Source organism: Ictidomys tridecemlineatus, chromosome 11 (assembly GCF_052094955.1).
Source record: "Ictidomys tridecemlineatus isolate mIctTri1 chromosome 11, mIctTri1.hap1, whole genome shotgun sequence".
Lineage (NCBI taxonomy): Eukaryota > Metazoa > Chordata > Mammalia > Rodentia > Sciuridae > Ictidomys > Ictidomys tridecemlineatus.
Genome location: NC_135487.1, coordinates 28626120 through 28639607, shown reverse-complemented (window position 1 = coordinate 28639607; position 13488 = coordinate 28626120). Strand labels below are relative to the sequence as shown.

At 38.7% G+C, this 13488-nt stretch overlaps 1 protein-coding gene across 8 annotated transcripts in view; it reads right to left on the bottom strand.

The window, feature by feature from the left end:
• Positions 1 to 45: 45 nt before the first annotated feature.
• Cap1 (cyclase associated actin cytoskeleton regulatory protein 1) overlaps positions 46 to 13488 on the bottom strand; it is a 27242-nt gene continuing 13799 nt past the window's right edge. For 4 of the 8 annotated variants that reach the window (XM_013364535.4, XM_005317862.5, XM_013364526.4 and 1 more), the window contains 12 exons: positions 12913 to 13037; positions 12210 to 12310; positions 10368 to 10445; positions 8673 to 8816; positions 8488 to 8573; positions 6484 to 6589; positions 4804 to 4981; positions 2667 to 2848; positions 2379 to 2502; positions 2146 to 2228; positions 1675 to 1818; positions 46 to 1220 (listed from right to left, as the gene is read on the bottom strand). In XM_013364535.4, coding sequence (XP_013219989.1) covers positions 1137 to 1220; positions 1675 to 1818; positions 2146 to 2228; positions 2379 to 2502; positions 2667 to 2848; positions 4804 to 4981; positions 6484 to 6589; positions 8488 to 8573; positions 8673 to 8816; positions 10368 to 10445; positions 12210 to 12310; positions 12913 to 13024 — 1422 coding nt within the window. In that variant the 5' untranslated portion in view covers positions 13025 to 13037 and the 3' untranslated portion in view covers positions 46 to 1136. The remainder of the gene's footprint in view (positions 1221 to 1674; positions 1819 to 2145; positions 2229 to 2378; positions 2503 to 2666; positions 2849 to 4803; positions 4982 to 6483; positions 6590 to 8487; positions 8574 to 8672; positions 8817 to 10367; positions 10446 to 12209; positions 12311 to 12912; positions 13038 to 13488) is intronic. The other 4 variants (XM_013364519.4, XM_013364533.4, XM_013364514.4 and 1 more) reach the window with 1 other exon arrangement.

The following is a 13488-nucleotide window of genomic DNA, read 5'->3' as shown; positions in this document are numbered from 1 at the left end:
CAATATTTTTATATCTTTGTTTATCAAATATCATAGGTAAATAAGCAAGTTTGGTATTAACTTTATTCTATTTTCTGTATAACTTTAAGTACATAAAGGTTTATTTCCACAGGCCTTAGGAAATGGGTAGAAGTCACAGGACAATCTCTCCTCCCACCAAAAAAAAAAAAAAAAAAAAAAAAGTTGCATATTTTGGTAAGTGTGTCCTAGAAGGGAAAACTGATATTAGCAATGCTGTGTAAGATTCTTACATAAATTGAGACCTAAAACCAACCTGCAGTGGAGGTTTTAGTCCTCTGCTCAGGGATCTGGACAGGAGCCCTAAGCTGTTGAGCATGACACGCAAAAGGAGGCAGCAAAGGTGGATGACAGGCACCTAGCAGGGGAGGAGGAGGAGGGCCCCATTCCTTGGAATGGTATGATGTTTTTCTTTTAAAGTTATCTCTGTAGGAAGGTGGTGAGCAGGGATCCCAGAGAAAGAAAGGGTACAAGACCCATAGCACTGCTACTGCAGCCAGGACTGGAGAACCTACTGTCTCATGATTGAGGCAGACCCAGGATGGAATGCAGAATAAAGGAATGCTTAAAGGAAACAAAGTTTGCTTGGAATGCTAGATGGCCAAGCCTCAGCTGTTGGTCCAATGCAATCCTTGCCTCACTTGTCAACAGTGAAAAATTAGTTTGGTTAGGAAAACTATCAGGAATCATACCAGCTTCTGCTACCTCCATGTTCATTGTTAGGGGGAAAAAAAAAATTAACTAGTGTGCACATTCTGATCTGTTAACTCCTGGGACTGTTTTATTCCTCCCAAAGGACTGTGTGTTGTAAGAATAACCTCCAAAAGCTGAAAGCTAAATTGCACCAGTCCAGGTCTGCAGTTCCTTAAGAATGGACTGGTGGTGTGACTACACCGATATGGAGAAGCTGCACCTTCCTGCAGAGGATCAACTGACCTGCTATCCCACCCCAAATCTCAGCCTGAGGTATATTCAGTGAAGGCAGGTAGCTGGGCTTCTCAGAGCAGAGAAGCAGTTTAAGAGCAGAAAGGTAGAGGAAATCTAGAAAAGAACCGTCTTGATAACAGATTTATCCCATGGTGTAAAGGGAGAGGGCAAAGAACCCACTGGCACTTTGCTTATCCAGCAATTTCTGTCACTGTGGTGACCAACTTCTGCCCATTCCATAGGGTCTTGAACTGCTCAGGGACTGGGAACTCATTCTGCAAATAATGAAGAGATAATAGGTTGAAATCTAGGCTAAAGAACAAGCTGGAGCTAAATCTCACACTTTTTCCATTTCTTGCTTCCACTTAACCCAGACAGCAGGGTAGGATGGAGTGACACAAACTGAAGCCACCCAGCCATGCTGTGTTATACTGTTCAGTGATCTGTAATCTTCAGACACACTATGTGAAACAAGAAGATGAATGCTTTAATAGTGCTAGCTTCATAGGGTGTTGGGACTCTTTTTCCTACCCTGAGTTCAAGAAAATAAAGGCAGAAACCACCTTCCTTTGGAGCTCTACTACATGGGACTACCTTGTTTCTGTGCACTTCTATTCTGGTTTGCATTGGTGTCCAATGTCCTTTAAATAGCTTTTTTTGAGTGCAAGATGTCTTATTAAGTCCCTTCTGCTTTTATCATTATACTACTAAAGAAATCAAGAAACTTACAAAGTCACCGCCTTCTGTAGGAATGAGGACATTCATCTCAGAAGATTTGGCACTGACTATCTCACAATCCAAAGAATTCTTGCTCAGGTAAGCATGGCAGCCATCTGTTTTATTAATGGAAATGGTTGGCACTTTACCCATTACCTGCAGAGAAAAACAAGAGAACTGAGTCCCAGAAGGCAGGGAAAGACAATAGTAAGGTGTGTAGGGAAAGTTTTCATTGTTTCGTGTGATTTAGCAACTACATGAAAAGCTCTCAGGTGCACAACAGATACTAGATACTGGGGGTGGATTGGGATGGATGCTGGAAAGAGCTCCCTTGAAGCGCCAACCCTCTTCTGCTACATCCAAAGCAGCTCAGCTTACAGACTTTGTAGAATCAGATTCCTACCAAGGCAATATCTATGAGTCCACTGTCTCTTTCAATTAATACCTCAGAGATCAAAAGAAGGAGCCAAAATATCAGGTTACCTGAACTTTGACATCCCTACTATTGATTATCTCCACAATGCCCACCACGTCATCAAATACCAGACCGAGTTTCTTACAGTTATCTAGGAGAAGAAAGGAAGCAGGTCAACAGTGTAACTTTAAAAGAAAGTTAACACATTTTTTTAGAATCTTTAGGATGAGGGTAGGCAAAAAGGTTCTAGCCCACTCAGGCTATACCACAGAACGTGCCCAGGACAACTACAAAGACTCACCTACTGTAATAGAGTTAATTTTGCCCTTGATTTGCAATGTCGTGTTGACACACTTGTATATGTAAGCCACCTGTTTCAGTTCTGTGTCATCAATCACCAGGTTGGAAACATTCTCCTGATTTTCCTGTTAAAGAGATACTCCAGAATTCTTATCATAAAGCACACACCAACAACAATAAGAGGTTATCCCAAACTTTTGTTCTTCCACTATAAGTCAGAACCCTGCATTTATTTGGCTGAATTCTGTCCTCATTCCTCCTTCCCCTACTCCAGGTATTTTTAACTCACCACTCTCCACTTCTTGCCCTCCAGTTCAAGGAGAGGTGGCTCCTTTGTGGCTGGTTTGGAGGATGGAATGGTTTGAGGTTTAGGTGCAGAAAATGGTTTGGGACCGCTTCGTACTGGGCCACTCTGAGCCTTCAGGGCAGGGTTCTTGTGAGTCTTCATATCATCAGATACGTGTTTCAGGGCTGTAAGAACAACAGCTACCTTGTTCCCGTTCTTCCTACAAGAGCTTTGGGCTGAGCCAATTATCAATTTTTGCCATTGGAAGTTAAAACTGATTATTAGTAGAAAATTTAAAGCAAAAACTGGAGACTTTGGGATGTTTTCTTGTAAGCAGTTTTGGAGAAGTACTTTTATAATTTCTCTTCTCTCCCTAGGTTAAATTACATGGCTTCATTAAAAAAAAAAAATGCACAGGGCTGAGGTTGTGACTCAAAGTTAGAGCACCTAGCATGCATGAGGCACTGGATTTGATCCTCAGCACCATATAAAAATAAAGATATTATGTCCACCTATAACTAAAACATAAATATTTTTTTAAAAATGTGTGTATGTATATAGTTTTAAATTAGCAATACAGGGCAGGAAACATGATAGTAAAGAAAATTTGGTAAAAGGTAAAAAACCCAAAAAACAAAACCCTCACCTCTAACTAACCTTCTTCCCCCAATACCAATGCCAATCATTGTGGAAAATATTCAGTATTTTTTTCTAGTCATATTGTTTTTATTTGGCCAAAACCATATACACTATTAACAAAATTGGTCCAACCAATTAATGCTTAATAAAACCTCTGTTAACCTATGGTTCTAAAATATATCTATGTAGATATACTTTTTTAGTTGTAAATGGACACAATACCTTTAACTTATTTTTATGCTGTGTTGAGGATCGAACCCAGTGCCTCACACATGCCAGGCAAGCACTCTACCACTGAGCCACAACCGCAGGCCTTTTATATTTATATAGCTAGATATATTAATATCTCTCTCTCTCTCTCTCTCTCTATATATATATATATATATATACATATATATACATATATACATATACATATATACATATACATATATATATACATATATACATATACATATACATATATATATACATATACATATATATACATATATACATATACATATACATATATATATACATATATACATATACATATACATATATATATACATATATACATATACATATACATATATATATATATATTTTTTTTTTTTTTAAGAAAAAGATTCCATAATCTCCTTTAGTAGACTGACCCACACCTTACTCCTAAACATGGCCCAATCTATACTGACCCTAGAACCAATACTGGATGATGTTTTTAATTCTACCACAGTCAATGGTTATAGTTTATTTTCTGGGAGAGGGGAGCCATTTTGTGGAGGGGCTTATAGTTGGTGGGGAGGACAATCAGATCCAACTTCTTCTGCTGGGCTGGGTCTACTGAGCCTCATAGTGGCTGAAAGTGGAAATAGTTTACATAATTTTCCCCTTTAAACATTACAAGTCTTTAGGTAGAAGAAAATATAATGGTTACATAATACCCCATGAATAGGATATAGCATAGTTAACTAGCCTTTTCCCTCACTGTTGGATATTTTTATTGTCACACCATTTTTAGTTACTATTATAATACAAAACTTTTTAAAAATATTTGAGTCAATTCCCAGAAAAGGGCTGTACAATTAAGACTTCCATCAGCTGTGTATAAGGCTTTCATATATTTTATAACATTAGGTCTAGTCCTATGCAAACTTTCCATGTGGCTAATAAGCATCCTCTGAGAAAGTTAGCTCCTGACATAGTGAAATCCCAGAGGGATCATGTGGTACTATGGAGAAAGTTCTGGTGAAAACTGCCAGTACTGTATGGTTGGCACAAGAAGCTATTCTACATATGCTGTTTAATATTTAGTCACTTTCTCTTGGGGCAGAGGGCTTCCCCCAACTGATATCACCTAATTTCAATTTCTACCTAAGCTATGTTTGCTGTCCCTGTGGGCAACTTGAAGGAAAGTGACACCCCAAAAAAGTCCTTCCACATGCAGACTAGCTATAGTGTCTAGTTGGTGAGGTCTAGTCCAATTTGCTGTACCAATTGTTCTTGCCAAAGTACTCACCATGTGTGATCCTCTCCCCCTGATTAATCTGTGCAAACAGTGCTGAGCGGGAAGCAGAGTCATCAGAGCCTGAACTGGTAGGGACTGGGGGTGGAGGTGGGCCTGGTGGGGGAGGAGGAGGACCAGATCCAACAGAGGGTCCAGATGGCAATCCACTCAGTTCTTTTGCCACAGGCCCCTGGAATATAAGTACAAGTTAATAGTCATCCTCTCTCTTCCACTCTGTACCATTCCCAGTAGGGACTCAAATGTGTCCAGTGTATCTGGGCTCTTTTCTATAGCCCTGAGGCAACAATTAACACCCCTACCCCCACCACATTTGGCTTTATTCCTTCTCAACCTTTCCCAAGGATCCCACTCTCAGCTCTTATTTCTCAACCTTCACATTTTACCTTTGACCTCACCTGACTCCCAACAAAACCCATATTTCTAAAAGTCTACTTGACATCTTCCTTAGTATGGTACCAGTACCTCAGATTCAACACATTTAAGACTGATTTCATCATCTCTTGCCTGCTCCCTTATCTGGTCCCTATTTCAGTGAAAAGACATCCAAGCTTGACTATTTGATCTTCTTTGGGGCTTCCAACTCCCTTGACCTCATTAAATTAATCTTGAAGCTATCTTCTACAAATGCTTTTCTAATAGCCCCTGGCATCATGACCACTTCCATGGTCTGAGAATGAGCCCATACCCCTCACTCCTATTAAAGTAATACAGATTTTTCACAAGCTTATCTGATTCTATCCATAATTACTGATTTTCACATTATATCCCATTATATACTGATTTTTCACAAACACCACGGCTGGTTTTTCACTGTGAAGAAGTTATGGTTTCTTCTGTGATTTCTTTTGCAACTTTTTCTTTCTTTCTCAATCTTGCTTTTCTCTACTGTAAGGGCATCAAATATTCTTTGGCCTCTTCTAGATCTTTCTGCAGCTCATCTAAAGTCAGAGCTATAGACAGGCTGGGTCATGCGCAAGGGTTCATGCTGAACCTGTACACTGGAGACAGGAAACCCCATGCCAAGTGCAAATACCACAAGAATCCTAGTATCTATAGGTGCCTTGAGGGCTGGGATAGTGTGACTCATTCATCTGCCTCCTCCCCTCTAGCACCAATTGCTCTCCGTGACCTGTTTATTAAAACTGAACAGGGGGGTAGAGCATTTGCCTAGCATGTGTGAGGCACTGGGTTTGATTCTCAACACTGCATAGAAACAAACAAAATAAAAAGGTGTTGTGCCTGTCTATGACTAAAACACACACACACATACACACACACAAAAAAACAAAAAACAACAACAACAAAAAAACACAACCCAGAACTCAATATTTCTTCTTTCTGACACTTGTTTTTCTTGGTACTAGGGATTGCTGAACCCAGAGGCCTCTTACCACTGAGCTACTTCCCATAGTCACTGACTCACCCCGTCAACAAACTTTTTTAATGTGGCAAGATAGGGTTGAACTGCTGAGGCTGACCTCCAACTTACGATCCTTCTGCCTCAGCCTCCTGAATTCCTAGGATTAAAGACTGACTGAAACTTGCTTTCTTTACTTTCTTCTCTTTTTCCTTTTCCTTTCTACTCTCCACCAAAGAAAAACTAGCATTCCTTCTCAGGCCTTCTGCTTCTACAGTCCTGGAGAAATAGAGAAGGAAGGAAGACTCACTGACCGTTTTGCTCCAGGCCAGTCCAGTGGTATGGAACTCCTTGATATAAGCCTGTAGCTCTGTCCATATACTCAAGTATGCTTTGACCCAGTCCACATGTTTCTTATCCCTAAAAGAATTAAAAAGAACTTGTGATAGGCAGTAAGTGATTCCAAAACCTCTCCTGCTTATAAGTCATATCTTCACCTATGGTGTTTCTTAGGCTCTGGTCAATGGTAGCTTTTCATCAATACTGGGCTTTTTAAAATATTTATTTTTGTGGTGTACTCCAGAGTAAACCCAAGGGCACTCTAACACTGAGCTACATCCCCAGAGTTTCTTTTATTCTGAGATAGGGTCTCGCTAAGTTGCCAAAGCTAGTTTTGAACTTGTGATCCTCCTGCCTCAGCCTCCCAAGTAGCAGGAATTACAGGTATGTGCCACTGTGCCCAGCCACTAAGGTTTTTTACTTTTATTTTTAAAAGAAAAAAGAAGAGGGGCTGGGGTTGTGGCTCAATAGTAGAGCATTCACCTAGCACATGGGAGGCCCTCGATTCAATCCTCACCACCACATAAAAATAAATAAAATAAAGGTATTGTGTCCAACTACAACTAAAAAATAATTTTTTTAAAAAAGAGAAAAAATCCTAGCCAATTATCCTAATTAGACCAAACTCAGTAGGACAGGGACACTGGATTAGATCTCCTTCCCTCTCTTATAGCAGCAATATTTCTCAAAACTTTCTTAAAAGGAAAATTGTTTTTTCAAAGTAGGTCTTAGCCAGAACCTAACATGTAAAACACAAAAGCAAGTATTTTGTGCATGAAGCCATGGTAGTACCAAGATTTCTGAGGCATCACTATGGAACTCAAAGACTCGAAGAAACTCACGTGTCTCATGAGACAGTGTCTTGTGTTAATATGTTCCATCCCCTCATAAACAAACAAACAAATGAATAAACTTTCCTTTAGGAGAAAATAATCAGCACTGAATTATAAAAATAGAACTGCACTGTTTCAGGTCCTCTCTATTCCTACCTATGAGCTATAAGTCTTTAAGGTAACTTAGCCCAAGACCTACTTTCCTCAACTGCAAAATAATGAGGTAAATACAAATCACTGTGATGTTCATTCCAGGTTGCTAGAGAGATCAAAGATGTGCCTGGTTTTCTGCAACACGTTTCATACAAATGAAGGCTTATTTCTTGCACAGAACAGTTATTCAACAAATGTTGGCTGACCAGTGATGGTCAGAGGTGTTTAGAAAGCTATGTAACTAAGTAATTGCTGCTTACAGTAACTCCAGTTCAAATTTAGCAATCGAGAGCCAGTGAGGACAGGTCTGCCTGTGTGTTAAGACATAAAATAACCTTCCTAGCTTCATGCCTGCATTGGCAAGGCAGCCTTACTCTCTCATTTTATGTGACTGCATTAATAGTCATGGTATTTTCTAGCTAAGTCCTACTGAACCCCTTGCCATGGCACCAGTGAGAAATCTGTGATAGAGGAACAAAATCTTGTATAAACAGGCAAATCAAAGGACATTAGTCCACATTACCTACAGCAAAACTTCCTAACCTGGAAGGGTAAGAATCAGAAAACTAAAAGGGTCTCTACCAACTATGGAGGAAAAAAAAGAGATGTGAAAGCAGAAACACTTCCTGCTTGCAAATGTACTTTCAATGAACCAGTATTTAGCAAGCTTTTTAGAAAGTAGCCCTGGAGCTGGGACTGTGGCTCAGTGGTAGAATGCTTGCCTAATATGCATGAGGCACTGGGTTCGATACTCAGCACCACATAAAAATGAAATAAAGATATTGTGTGCCACCTACAACAACAAAAAAAATAAATAAATATATATATATATATATATATATATATATATATATATATATATATATAAAAAAGTAGTCCTGAAAATAGAGAACTGATACAGAAGCCACGGATAGCCTTCATTAACCAAAGTGCTATTCCAGGAAGTAACCAGCTGGATTTGTCCTCTACCCCTTGAGGAAAAGCTAGACTTACACATCTTTATATTCCTTAAGGACTCGGTTTGTATAAAACATGGCAGCATCATTCATTTCTTTCACATAAGGACCAGGTTTGGGAGCCTAGAGAGAAAGAAGCAGTCAGTTACTTAGCTTTTCCAATCTTATCTTCTTCCCTCTTTGAGTGTATCCTTTTCATCTCCTGAAACTAATGCTGCTCACCATAGCCACCCAACCCAAGGCTTGGATGCTTTCACTGACAGCAGACAGGTGATTGAACAACTTGCTGCCTCTGTTCTTCTCCCGAAAAGTTATCACTTCTTGGATCTGCTCTGAGATGGGTGCCAACAGGTCAGAGAGCTTATTCTAGGAAAAGAGACAGGAAAAGGTTTAGATTAGAATCTTTCCTCAAAAGCTGTATATGTTGGTCAACTCTGATCCTGAAAGCAAGAATTCTTTATGGAATACAATGAGCACATAAATAAATATTCATCCTATCCTGATTTACATGACTAAAATATTCCTCATCATCTCACCTCTGCATAAAGTTCCAACTCCTCAGGATGGGTTGTGTGGTTCTTCATGCTTAGTACCCATACTCCAGTTATACTACAAAACCCCCATCATTTCAGTTACTTGTCTCTTTTCTGTCCTACTAACAGGATATATTAGTTTATGTCTGCATCTTGTGATGATGTTTTCTTTTTCCATCTATCCAAATATTTCTCCAACCCCAGCCACACCAGCCTCCTATAACATTTACAGTTAGCAAAGCTAATTTTGGCACTTCACCATACACCAGTACAATGGACCCATGTGAGCATGTTTTTCTTTCTCATTAATTCTTCAAAGGCCAGGGGTTTTGTCTTAGTTCTCCTTTGTCATCATTATAGCCCTCAATGCATTGTTAACCATATAGCAGCTGTTGAATAGAGATGTAATAAATCAAATGTAATTAGGGGACTTGACATTTGAGCAGACAGCTCAGCAAAACAGATGGATCTTAAGTTTCAGTGTTTATCCTTCCTTCAAAGCTTCGTTTCCAAATACCTCAAATCTTAGGTCTTTATATGAATACTGTCTAACCAGGAGTCTGCAAACATTTTCTCTGAAAAAACCAGACAATAAACACTGGTTCCAAAAAACCCTTCATTTACAAAAAATAGGTGGTGGACTATATTTGACCTGCAGGCTGTGGTTTGCCAGCCCCTTCTACAGCAAAGAAAATGTAACAGTGTCTCAGCTGCTTGACTTATGATCAAGTGTGGGTTTAGAGAATATATTTAGATAAATAGCCATTCAGGGCAGATTAAAGACTAAACTCTAATATATTCAAATTATCTTACATTATTTTTACACTATGTAATGACCCATGCCAAGGTCAAGGCTTTTAATAATACAACAGTAGCAGGAAGACTGCTGGATTACCCTCCTATGCCTAGAATACTAAAAATCTTCCATTCTGAGAAACATCTCAGCTTTTTCTAATTCAATTTTTCACATCCTGCAGCATAAAATTTTGAGTTGGGGTAAAATTAAAGGGAAATTTTCCCCAATCAGTGAGTAATAAGGGGAGAAGCAGTACTTCAGATGTTTTCAGATTCCATAGAAGCTTTACTAAATCCTACCCATGATGAAGGAGAACTATCTCTACAATAATAAGCTGTATATTCAGAGAAGTGGCTAAGTCCCATGGGTAAATAAATCCTAAGCAAAATGACAGGGAGGAAAAAAGCCAGTACTGACCAATAAATACTCAATGGCACATTCCCATGATGGCACTTTTAAGTCTGATTCTAACCCTGGGACATTGTGTGAGTGTCTGGGAGGTCTTACCATGCTGTGATAACTTAGCAGAAATCTCTCAATTTGACCTAAACATAAAACCGAAACTAAACCAGCTAGTCATCAACTTACACCAGCTGGCTGCTGACACTGAGAAGCTGTAACCAGGAGAGCTCGCTCCAACTTCAAACCAGTGTGGACCATCTCTGCCTGCAGGAGAGAAGCAAAATCAGCTCAATCGATGACACATTACAACTGGAAAGATCCTGATAAGAATAACCTGAAACCTCTCCTTCCATGAGGTCTGGCAGCACCCAGGACCTTCATATTGTTTTCCTCATGTATTCCAGATTCGAGAGACTGATATCAGAATCACATTTACTACTGTTCCTGCTAAAACAAATCAGGGATATGTAGCCAGATTTAGGAATGAAGATAATCAGGGCTAGCTTTAGATGCAGACAAGTCAGTCACTTCACATATGTTGTTTCTGACATGTACTGAAAAATCCCTCCTCACATCACCAAAATTAAAAAAAACAAAAATCACTTTCCTCAAAAACTGGAGGTAGGAGTAAAGGCAAAGGCCCAAATGTATGCCTAAAATTTTTAAGGTATTTACTCCTTCAGGTTAAGTTATTGCTCAAATGCTAGATCATGCATACAATTAATGAAATCAACTCAGTGAGACATAACCAGTTTATTTTTTTAAGTTATAGACAGACATAATATCTTTCTTTAAATTTATTTTTATGTGGTGCTAAGGGTCAAACCCAGTACCTCACACATGCTAGGCAAGCACTCTACCACTGAGCTACAACCCCAGCCCATAACCAGCATTTTATTAAAAGTGAAAACGAATAAAGTAAGAGAGCAGCAAACTAAATTGAAATTATTTCCAAAACAGTGAAAAAATTAAAAAGTGCAATATAACTATTATAAGCACTACTTTGTCAAAACTTTGTAAATACATGTGTGTGTGTATGCCTTTATTTTATTTATTTATATGCAGTGCTGAGAATTGAACCCAGTACCTCACATATGCTGGGCAAGTACTCTACCATGAGCTTACAACCCCAGCCCAAAAACTTTTTATCTCAGTTACAAATATGTTATTTCTTACTAAGGGGTCACAGTCAAAAGAATTTAAGAAACTTAAGGTTACTAAGCACTATTAAAATATAAAAGTACTACTAAAAGAAGATAATCTATTTTTTTCTGAATTTGCATTTTTCAAAGATAAAAAGTGATGCACATTTTAAAATTCTTTCAAATGTTATAGAGCTATATAAAGAAAAAAGGCAAGCTCCCACACACCTGTGTAAGTCCAAGTTTCAGTCCTAATCCCTAGAGCTAAGACCACTGTCAACAGCTGGTATATGAGTGGCTCAGGGTTTAAGTGAGGAAGAGTCTAAAAATGGGTCATTCAGTGCATTAGTAGGAAAGTTCTGGGTTCCAAAGAGAGGCAGGATGTATATGAAGAGTGGAGTATGTGATGGTAGTGGTGATAATGTAGGAAACAGAAAGGAGGTGGGTAAATAGGCAACCATCATTACTCATTTCAAATTCTTGCAATGGGCCAAGTGTGAAAATAACCCACATTAGCATAACTAATACCTAGCAAACAAAGTTTTGTGAAGGCTAAGTCATGATAATGACTCCTTGGAATAAGCCATCCTAGGCCTGGTTACATAAGTTGGGATCAGGCTGGTAGCATATTCTTCCATCACAAAAATAAACAGAGTCCGATTTTATACAACAAGCAAGCTTTCTATATAAAGAAACCCACACAGAATATGTAATAAAGGCAGCATACCTAGAAAAATGAAGAATCATTTCTGTGCCTGGAATGAACTCCTTGGTGCAGGTACAGAAAAAGGAGTCAGGAGCCTCTCAAAAGGGTTCTTAAACCAAGGATAAGTGGGATGTTAAGAAAACCACCAGCCTTTAAAAGGAAAGGGCACAACATCCTTACATGTTTCTGTACGTCTCCTCCAATCTCTTTACTGATCTTCAAGTACTCTGCCACAGGACTGGCAAGCAGTGAGTCAAATGCTTGCACATATGGAACTGCTCCTGGTAAAGACAAACACACCAGGAAGAATCATTCATAATCCAAAGGATGTGCACTTTAAAGCGCACTTCCCTGTGAAAATGGGGGAGAAGGGACAAGGTAGTATAGTACACAGAATACTGGAAAGGGAGTCAGGAAACCCAGGTTCCAGTTCTAATATCACCACTAACTGGTTGTATGATCTCTTTTCTCTCTGAGCTTAATTTTCTTTATCTATAAAATGAAAATAAACAAAATGATCCTTCAAGATTCTTTTTAGCTCTAACATTCTATTTTCAATTAGTGCTTGTGCAAAATGGTTGATCTGACAATCATTTGGAGAAGAAATTTTAGTATCACTTGTCATTTGACTTAAACTGGAGTCATCTGCTAAAAAAGAACTGGAAATATCACACAAGCAGGAAGTTCTTGTGTTAAAATAACTTAACCACAGGCCTCCCTGCACAAGTCACTTCCTCCCTATCTGTTCACAGCAGTAAGAATTAGAAACAAACTACCTAGAATAAGTGTTTTGGGAGGTCAGCTCCAAAGAAAATTCACTATGACAGAAAAATTAAGGCCAAGACACTACTCAAGGCATTCTGTTGGGCTGCAGACTTCTTACCTTTTGAAGGACTGTCTCCATATCCTAGATGCATGTCAGTGGTATGGGATACTGCCTCCAGGCGGCCCACTGCCCTCTCCAATCTTTCTACCAGATTTTGCATGTCAGCCATAATGTACCACCTGCTGAAACAAATGTCATTTGTTACTTTAATATTACATAGCACCCACAGGAGGTGACGATAATATTAAGATGGAAAAGTTGTCTAGCAAATTTGCAAAATTATATAAACTTCATTAAACAAGAGAACTACTTAGAAAAAGGTATTTACTAAAGCAAATCATACTCAATCACATACTTATTGACTATTATAACACTAACAAGCATTTGCATAGATATTTATAATTTACAAATATGGTCATTATCTCAATTACTTAAGACTCCCAACAATATTGAGGAATGGAAGGATGATTACTACACTCCTAAAAATAGAAAACTAAATTTTAGTGACATTAAAGGACTTTCAAAATAAAGGACTTGTCTATAGTCACACAGCTAGTAATTGGAGAAGTCAGTAGTCAACTCAAGTCTGGCTCGAGTTCAGTGTAGTTCCCCTATAACTCTCAAACCCACATA